A 9,602-nucleotide genomic window follows, 5' to 3' on the forward strand; every position below is an offset into this window, starting at 1 on the left:
TTGTATGGTGGCGTAGTGGTTAGGCTTCTGGCTTTGAATCCATACTGGCCAGATCCTCTCTGTGTGTCTGCATGCATTTTTCTTATTTCTCAGCCTCTCAGCCTTACTTCACTGTCATTGGCAAAACACTGGGCCTCATGTTGACAAACGCCAATCAAAGACTCCAAAGTCAATCAAAAGTGGTAAGGCTGGGGCAGCCTGTAGCCTAGTGGCTAAGATATTAAGATATGTGACTGAGAACTTGAATGTTGGTGGTTCAAGCCCTGGTGTAGCCATAATGAGATCCACACAGCTGCTGGGCCCTTGAGCTAGGTCCTTAACCCCACTTTGCTCCAGGGGGAATTGTCCCCTGCTTAATCTATCCATCCATCCATCCATCATCTTAACCCGCTTATCCTGAACAGGGTCGCAGGGGGGCTGGAGCCTATCCCAGCATACATTGGGTGAAAGGCGGGGATACACCCTGGACAGGTCGTCAGTCCAACGCAGGGCACACACACACACCATTCACTCACACACTCATACCCACGGTCAGTTTAGACTCTCCAAACAGCCTAACCTGCATGTCTTGGACTGCATGTCCACAGTCTGGACTGTGGGAGGAAACCGGAGTACCCAGAGGAATCCCACACAGACACGGGGAGAACATGCAAACTCCACACAGAGAGGCCCCGGCCGACCAGGATTCAAACCCAGGACCTCCTTGCTGTGAGGCGGCAGTGCACTGCAAATCACTTTGAATAAAAGCTAAATAACAAATTATTCAATTATTCAATTGAATAACACAATTATTCAATTATTATTATTATAAAAGCCTGGAATCAAGACTAGATACTGAAAACTTTCTTATACCTGCACTAAGGAAGCGATAGAAAACACCTGACTAATAAGAAGCAGCTGAGAAGCCAACTGTCCAATTACTAATTACTCCCCTAAAATGGGGTGACTATGCAATTTAAAGGGGCAGTCTGCACCTCAACCTGGGGGAAACATTGGCTCAGGTGGTAAGAGCAGTCTTCTGGCAGTCGGAGGGTTGCCCAGGGTGTCTCCAAGTGTCCCTGAGCAAAACACCTAACCCACAAATGCTCCTGAGGAGCTGGTTGGTGGCTTGCATGGCAGCCAATTGCCGTTGGTGTGTGAGAGTGTGTATGGATGGGTGAATAAGGAGCATCAATTGTACAGCGCTTTGGATAAAGGCACTATATAAATGCCAAACATATAACATCACAATCTTTTTTTTCTCTTCTTTAAAAAAAAAAATCTAATGTTCTGGAATGTGCTGGAGCCAAAAGAACGGAAATACGGAAAGTACCAACTGTCTAAATACATATGGACTGCAGTGAGAACATTTATCCATTGAAATTGTTTTTTTAAATGTGAACTTAATATGAACATAGTAGCCTTTTTGTGTTTTGTACAACTTCGAATATTGTTTGCTGAACTAAGTTATAAATACATTCAAGAGTAACCAACAGCGTGAAGTTATAAAGGTAGGATGTGCTGTCAATCAAGAGACGTCATCTGTCAGCTGTTTTCGAGACAAGGGAAAGGAAGAAGATAGCGTTGATGTGTTTAACGATATTGAAGTAAATTCAGATCACTGTTGATCGGAGAATTATACGATAAATATTTTTGTTTCTTTTGTCATATGGAAAACATTCTCCTTTTCTTTCTGTGGATTACACATTCCGATTGTTACAAGATCCACCTGTGACCTGCACTCAAAAACAGGTGAGAAAAACCGTTTTTAATACAGGATTTAATAGAACTGACATCAGTGCTTCGATGCTTTCAGTTATTTTGTCCACATTATAGTCGCGGATTATCAGTGTGAATTAATCTGTTGCATTTGTGCACGTGCTTTTCCCTTTCCGTGGAGGAAGGCAGTCCAGGGGTGCTTCGTATATTTCGTTCGGAACTGTAAAACTTTCAACGGCTTTACCGAACTCAAAGAGGCATAGCTTTTTGTTTATGTAGCAAGTGTATAACATGAACTGTCCGCATTATGCACTGACCCAACGCCAAAAACATGAACTGTGCTCCGGTCAGTAAATTGCATGCTATATGCTATTGTTGTATGCTATATTTCCGAATGTGTTTTGGTATTGCTTATTTGTTGAATTAAATTCTGTAAAAAGCCGCTGTTCTACTTATAAATGTCGACAAACAGACGTGCAAAATGTTTTCGCATTACCATGACAGAACAATTAGGTTAATAATTAGCTAAATATTAGACAAGTTATGTTGTTACGCTGTATTTTATGAAGTTACGGTCACTTTCCAATTTGATAACGATGCGCGATGTTATTTTTAAACCTGCAAATGCCGCTGTTTGAGGTCGGATTTCTTATTTCGTATTTTTCTTTTTAATCGATTTTCATTTTTTAATCCAACGTTAGTTAAGGCGGCCCGCCTTCACTTCAAAACACTGAATCTGCTGTGTTATAACTTTGCCAAGATCATCATCATAATAGCTAACAAGGACATTAAACATTATATCCATGTTCAGGCTTGTAGACTCATCAGCATTTAAGGAAAACATTCCTTTTTTCAACTTGTCAGATAGGAAATTTATACACGGCATTAGCAATGTCTGTCACCCATCGTGCAGAAACAACAACCAGCTTCACGGAGTTTCTTGCACCAAGTGTTAAGCGGTTGCGCGTCAACACCCACCTCCATTAATTTTTCACTGCCCTCTCAATTAGGCTTGTGTCTTGCCGAGTTGGAACTTCGCTTCCATGTTTCAGCGGATACTTTCAATTTCGAAGACTGACACGGAGACGGACTGACAGTGGCACCCTACTCATTTGATGAAAAAACTGCCTTACCGTTGAAGAATAAATGGTTGCAAGACACGTAATATCGAGTTATGACATTTACGTTTTAAGACCTTGCATGTTACAAAATGGATGTTATCATACTGATATATTACACTGAATTAAATTCCGCCTGTATCATTTTAGAGGGAAAGTGGAAAATGTATGCATTATTTTGACTTGGCCGTACAGTGGCTGTCCGGCAGTGCCCAAGAACTTTGAGCCCGGACACTGTGGTAGCACAGTGGCTAAGTTACCGGAGAACGTCCTGGGGTTTAATCCTGTTCTTTGCATTTTGTCATTTTTAGCTCTTAATCCCTGTACCAACCTTATCCATCTACCGGTCTCCGCCCTGAGGCCAGCGCGGAGGCAGCCTTTTGAAGGACAGCAGTAAGAAATGAGACTGCAGGCTTCCCCTTCCTCCTGTTTATTGAGTTTAAAATTACACTTCTATATTCTCAGTTGCATTTACTGTCTGACAAACCAAGTACAAGCAAATTATATATATATTTTTACAGTGGTCTACATGACATATTATACAAAAATAAGATTTGAATTCTGTGGAAAACATTTCGTAATTGGGGGTTTCTTTCTGCAGATGAAGGTTTTGCTTCTGGGCTCATTCGCTCATGAAACGTGCGTACAGGCAGCATTTACAACTCAATTAAGGACGTCAGTTTCATTCATCTTTTCACACCCAGAATGTAGCCAGTTTATTAAGATAACATTTAGAATTTAGGCAGTTTATTAGAATATTTAGTTGCCATTAACACCCACCTACTGTTTGTACAGCTCTGAAACATGTTGGTCATAAGCTGCAAACTGATCTCTCTTACACCCACACGCACTCATACACGCACACGCACGCACGCACTCATACACGCACGCACACACACACCCACGCACGCACGCACACACACACCCACGCACACACACACACACACACACCCACGCACACACACACACCCACACCCATCTGGCTAAAGGAGTTCTTAGACTCCCTCCATAACCCCTCTGCACATAGGGGGTTACAGCACCTCTACAACCTAAACACATCTTTTGTACTGAATGCAGGAAGTCCACTTTCCACCCCTTTAACATGTCAAGAGCTCACTGGCCTGAGACTGGCCTGGGTCTGGCCTGGAACCAGCCTCCGTGGGCCATACTGTAGCCAGCTAAGCTGACAGAGAAAATAAGCGTGTGAGAGAGGAGGGGTGGGGTGGGGGGTTAGGCGGTGGCTTCAATGGGGCAGTCCTTGGCCAGGTGACCAGTCTTCCCACAGTTGTAGCAGCTTTGCTCGCTTGCCTTGCCGCACTGCATAGCAACATGGCCAGTCTCTCCGCACCTGCAACGACACGGAGCACAGCACAGATCAGCCGCAATGTCACCATCGCTTCTTTCTCAGCCCAGAACAGGGTTAGTCCCAGCCCAGCCCCGGCACGGAGACACCACTCCCAGAACTGACACCACAAGGGCAGCACAACATGCAGAACTGCAAACCGTCACCAGACACTAATATTCAACTTTGATTTGGTTCTTGAAACTTACTGGCGTCAGATGTGAGCTACCATCACAAGTGAACCGTTTCCCGCTGAAGAGGAGGGTTCTCGTCTCATCGCTGACTGGAATGGGCGGCACGGGACCCGCACTCACCCGGTTATCTTCCTACCTCTTTGATCGTTCCGACCAGGTGACATGGAGGGACTCAGACTCCCCCTACAAAGTGGAGTCCCACAGTTCTCGGTCCTCTCCTCTTCTCTCTACACACGATGTCTCTAGGTTGGCTCAGGTCACCCCACTCCTCATTGGCCTCTACTGGCTGCCTATTGCCGCACGCATCCGATTCAAGGCACTTGAATTGCTCCCTACACCCCAGCAAGACCACTCCGGTCTGCCAGCTCTGGTCGCCTTATGGTTCCCTCTCTACGAGCACCAAATGGTCGAGCTGCACGTTCACGCCCGTTTTCCGTTCTGGTTCCTCAGTGGTGGAATGACTTGCCTACCACTGTCAGGACAGCAGAATCCCTCCCCCTATTTCAACAGAATAAAAACACACCTTTTCAGACTGGACCTTATTCCTTCCTCCTGATTTACTAATGTGTGTTTTGCCCTTTATGGATTTTCTGTTTTTAACTTGAAGAACCTATCCACTTGTAAACTGCTTTGGATTAAAAGTGTCTGCTAAATGACCGCAATGTCAATGTAAGAACAACTAATCTGTTAGAGCACGTACTGCTGAAATGACCCGCAGACAGACGGACGGGAGGAAACGCAGACACACGTACCTGTAGCACTTGACTTTGTCGCAGAGTTTCTGGATGTGGCCGAAGCCCCCGCAGGAGTAGCACTTCTGCTCGAGGCTGTGGTCGCAGTCGCGCGCCACATGCCCCGCCTTCCCGCAGTTGTAGCAGCACTGCTCGCGTTTCTGCTCCTTGCAGTCCCGGGAGATGTGCCCGCTGCGGTGGCAGTTATAGCAGGCTGGGGACACAACACAGCGTTAGCCCCAACCCATACCGCCGGCTGGGGACACAACATAGCGTTAGCCCCAACCCATACCGCCGGCTGGGGACACAACACAGCGTTAGCCCCAACCCATACCGCCGGCTGGGGACACAACACAGCGTTAGCCCCAACCCATACCGCCGGCTGGGGACACAACACAGCGTTAGCCCCAACCCATACCGCCGGCTGGGGACACAACACAGCGTTAGCCCCAACCCATACCGCCGGCTGGGGACACAACACAGCGTTAGCCCCAACCCATACCGCCGGCTGGGGACACAACACAGCGTTAGCCCCAACCCATACCGCCGGCTGGAATTTTTATCAGGTTTCCAAATTTGCATTTTTTACTCTTACCATCCTCAGTCTGCTCGCAGTCTCGCGCAATATGGCCCTGCTCTCCACAGCGGTAACAGAACAGATCTGTGAAGGAATGGGTCAAACAAATCTACCGTTAGCGCTTTGGCGTGTTATACGTTAGTGCTTTGGTGTGTCCTACGTTAGCGCTTTGGTGTGTCCTACGTTAGCGCTTTGGTGTGTCCTATGTTAGCGCTTTGGCGTGTCATACGTTAGCGCTTTGGCGTGTCATACGTTAGCGCTTTGGCGTGTCCTATGTTAGCGCTTTGGTGTGTCCTACGTTAGCGCTTTGGTGTGTCCTACGTTAGCGCTTTGGTGTGTCCTACGTTAGCGCTTTGGTGTGTCCTATGTTAGCGCTTTGGCGTGTCATACGTTAGCGCTTTGGCGTGTCATACGTTAGCGCTTTGGCGTGTCATACGTTAGCGCTTTGGCGTGTCCTATGTTAGCGCTTTGGGGTGTCATACGTTAGCGCTTTGGCGTGTCATACGTTAGTGCTTTGGCGTGTCCTATGTTAGCGCTTTGGCGTGTCCTATGTTAGCGCTTTGGCGTGTCCTATGTTAGCGCTTTGGCGTGTCATACGTTAGCGCTTTGGCGTGTCATACGTTAGCGCTTTGGGGTGTCATACGTTAGCGCTTTGGGGTGTCCTATGTTAGCGCTTTGGCGTGTCCTATGTTAGCGCTTTGGCGTGTCATACGTTAGCGCTTTGGCGTGTCATACGTTAGCGCTTTGGCGTGTCATACGTTAGCGCTTTGGTGTGTCCTATGTTAGCGCTTTGGTGTGTCCTATGTCAGCGCTTTGGCGTGTCATACGTTAGCGCTTTGGCGTGTCATACGTTAGTGCTTCAGTGAGCTCATTCCCTGAAACATCGCCAAAGAACATCATGGGCATTTCAATCTATTTCCTATTTCTTGTTCTGTGTAATTAGTGTAATCACAATTTGCATTTACACCTGCATTACCTTTCCCACGGCCACGCCCCCTGCCACGCCCACGTACTGCTTCAGGGCAGTTCTTGATCCAGTGTCCGGAACGGCCACACCTGAAACACTCACTGCTGCTGGAATCCATCTCTGGAGTTCACTGCAAAAACATCACAGCTCACACCTCACCGCACACCCTGCTGTATAAGACCCTATATTTTCATTTGAACGTCTAGATGTATAGATATTGGTCTAGAGGCATGTAGATTTTGTTGAAAAGTGAAAGTTTCTCACTGACGTAACCAGGCTATATCCAGGTGAAACCTGAGCTAAATTGGGGCTAAATTAGTCTGTTTCTGGCAGAACATCTCAATCAAACATACTGCCTTCTAGACGTCTAGCTTCTGTCTTGTGCTCTCTGGGGATGCGCAGGTTTGAATGGCATTACTACAATCACACTGGACTACTTTTCCTAATATTAGCTACAGTAGTGAGTACGTAGAAAATTGTACTAGGCACTTAAGTTCATACATTGCAGCAGCAGGCTTGGGGGGGATTGGGGGGTTGTGTGTTTAACCCCCTGTAGGGCAGCCTATGATTAGTTGATGAGCTACTGAAATGCATACATATTCCCAAAAATGAAACACCAGAAATATTCAATTATCATTTAAGCATGACAGAAATGTCAACTGAGAGAATGATGAACCATTTAAGGGCAACGGCATACTGGCCCGTGAATGGCCTGTCGCTCCGTTTTAAGCTGACAGCGCAGTGATGTAAGCAGATGTTTTCTCTGTCCACTGTGGACTTTTAAAGCAATGTCCATGTAGGGGGGTGCGATCCGATTCCTCTAACCGACCGCGTGTCACTGACGAATCGAGCACAGCTGCGGCCCACGGATCTGCCCCACTACGCGAGATACTAACACAACCGTTACCGGATTTGAAGGTTTAATGTAACGCAAAACACGGGAAATCGCTAAACACGAAACTCATTAGATTTAATGTCTCGTACAAATGCACAAGCTAGTGAGAGCTTAGGAAATAAGCTCACAAGCATTTCTCTCCCAATGGTCAGCTAACCAGCCAAGGCCCACGTGGAATAACGTTAGCAGCTAGCCAACCACATTTACCAAGTCACATAACCAGCTGACGTTAGCACGTACTCTCCTATACAAGATCGCCAAAAGGTACACATGCATAGTTGACGTCGTTAGACTAGGTTAGCATCACTAGACTACTGTCTTTCCGTATTTGACGTGACCCATCCAGCAAGTTAGCCAATGTAAAACCAGCGAACGTGTAAAATAACTAGCCAGGCCCTAGAATGTTAGTAGCTAACTTACTTACTAGTTTGATAAATTACAAATCGTAGCTAGCAGTAAGCTTAAGTAAACACCAAGCTAGCCAACTGTAAATAATAGTTCACGAAACGGCAAAAACTCAGTTACTAGGAACGAATTACTTGGTAATTGGCGAACTTGGCTACTTTGTGCTAGCCTAGCTAACATGTCCAACATACACACGAAAATTGTAGACTGACAGAAATAAACACGAACTACTTAAGCTGAGTCCTCTAACTAGTTGTTTATGCCACAGCGACTAAGTGCCCGACAACTGGAACGCGTTCATTACACAAAGCGAGTCGCTAGCTAAAGTTTGATTACGATACGGTTACGATTGACGTTAGCCACCTAGTGCTAGGCTACGAGGTTTCAATTCTTTGGCTAGGCCTCCATACGACTTCGGTAACTTGGCAAGCTACGCAACTAGTTAACATCGTTGTCTGTTGCGTGCTCTACAGTCACCGAAAAATGTTATTTTCTCGTCCACCCAGCTCCGCTACTGATCCCAAGGTTCCGGCATCATGGTGCCAGGACTGGACTCTCAGCCCGCGCCTACACCGCGTCAGCTGCGGCCTCGTTATTCAGCCCTAACCTGACGCAACCAACAGTAACGACCTTTCTGGCGGCGCACAGGTTCATTTCGACCGTGGAGTTCCGGCTGCCTGGGACCCTCGATGTGTCAAAAGTATGCAAAGCGGACTTATAGTCAACAAATTACTGATTTTCTGTGACTTTCCCGACCCGGCCCTGGCGGAGTAGCATTAGGCCACAGGGCGCCTTAAAACGGCACTTGCTTGGGTAGTTATTCACCAAAAGCCCTTTCTGTCGTCAGCATTATACATCCACTCAGTACATATACCCGTCGACATATGATCATTTAGCAATGAATGTATTATTGAATACATTTTTACATATTTCAACCACTTACCTTGGATAATTAGCTAGCCTTGCCTGTCCGATCCCGTGTCACACGCGGTTTGCGCACGGGCCTCTGTGCTTGGTTCCTCCTCCAGACCACAGCGCGCAGCTGCTTGTGGGCCAACCATAAACGAGTAACCGCAGGCACCGCCTTCGTGTATCGTCCAATCACTGGCTGTATGTGCAATATGGTCCCGCCTACTGATCTGTCAAAAGTCACTACCGTCCGGCATCTTGTAATGTCGCGCAAGGGGTTTTTCTTTATACGTATGGCACACTTGCTTTCGACTGTGCATGCAGACAAAACCCATTCGTAATTGCCAACCTAGAGAATTCGTGAAATGTTTACCAAATTAAGTGAATTCCCCCTTCTTTTGCACCTGTTTAAATGTTTCCCTAAAAAAGTATAGATATTGTTGTTTTTTATTGGCTGTTGTATTGTTGTACTCAGGGTATTCTAGCTGCCAACTGTGGTATGCTAGTTTTGAAGTTGATTGTACTCTTCAAGGATTCTGATTATCTGTATGTTTACACTAGGACTCAGAACTGTACTGTCCTCTCAGTTCCTCTTCGCACTTATACTTGTGTTTGATTTGCACTTCGTTGTACGTCGCTCTGGATAAGAGCGTCTGCTAAATGCAATGTAATGTAATGTAATGTAATGATAGAATTACAATTATGACATGACTATCATGAATGTGAGCTTGTACTATTCAGTGGAGGGAGATGAGAGGGGCAGTGA

At 46.3% G+C, this 9,602-nt stretch overlaps 1 protein-coding gene across 2 annotated transcripts; it reads right to left on the reverse strand.

Annotated features, from left to right (window-relative positions):
• Positions 1–3,230: 3,230 nt before the first annotated feature.
• cnbpa (CCHC-type zinc finger, nucleic acid binding protein a) lies at positions 3,231–9,010 on the reverse strand. Of its 2 annotated transcripts, XR_009709812.1 has the most exons (6): positions 8,871–9,010; positions 6,637–6,757; positions 5,679–5,744; positions 5,105–5,297; positions 4,368–4,850; positions 3,988–4,164 (listed from the first exon to the last, which is right to left on the reverse strand). XR_009709812.1 is itself a non-coding variant. In XM_061258929.1 (5 exons), the coding sequence occupies exons 2-5, from the start codon at positions 6,743–6,745 to the stop codon at positions 4,047–4,049; spliced, it is 486 nt and encodes a 161-aa protein (XP_061114913.1). In that variant the 5' UTR covers positions 6,746–6,757; positions 8,871–9,010; the 3' UTR covers positions 3,231–4,046. The 2 variants fall into 2 exon arrangements, 1 of the variants encoding a protein (XP_061114913.1); XM_061258929.1 differs by lacking the exon at positions 4,368–4,850 and having other exon boundaries at positions 3,231–4,164.
• Positions 9,011–9,602: the final 592 nt, after the last annotated feature.

Source organism: Conger conger, chromosome 10, assembly GCF_963514075.1.
Source record: "Conger conger chromosome 10, fConCon1.1, whole genome shotgun sequence".
NCBI classification, from domain to species: domain Eukaryota; kingdom Metazoa; phylum Chordata; class Actinopteri; order Anguilliformes; family Congridae; genus Conger; species Conger conger.

Coding starts and splice junctions, on each gene's coding strand:
- cnbpa (XM_061258929.1), bottom strand. CDS start 6,745: ATGGATTCCAGCAGCAGTGAGTGTTTCAGGTGTGGCCGTTCCGGACAC. Junction 5,298..5,678: donor CTGCGAGCAGACTGAGGATG/GTAAGAGTAAAA, acceptor TTGTGTCCCCAG/CCTGCTATAACTGCCACCGC. Junction 4,165..5,104: donor GACAAAGTCAAGTGCTACAG/GTACGTGTGTCT, acceptor GTGTCGTTGCAG/GTGCGGAGAGACTGGCCATG.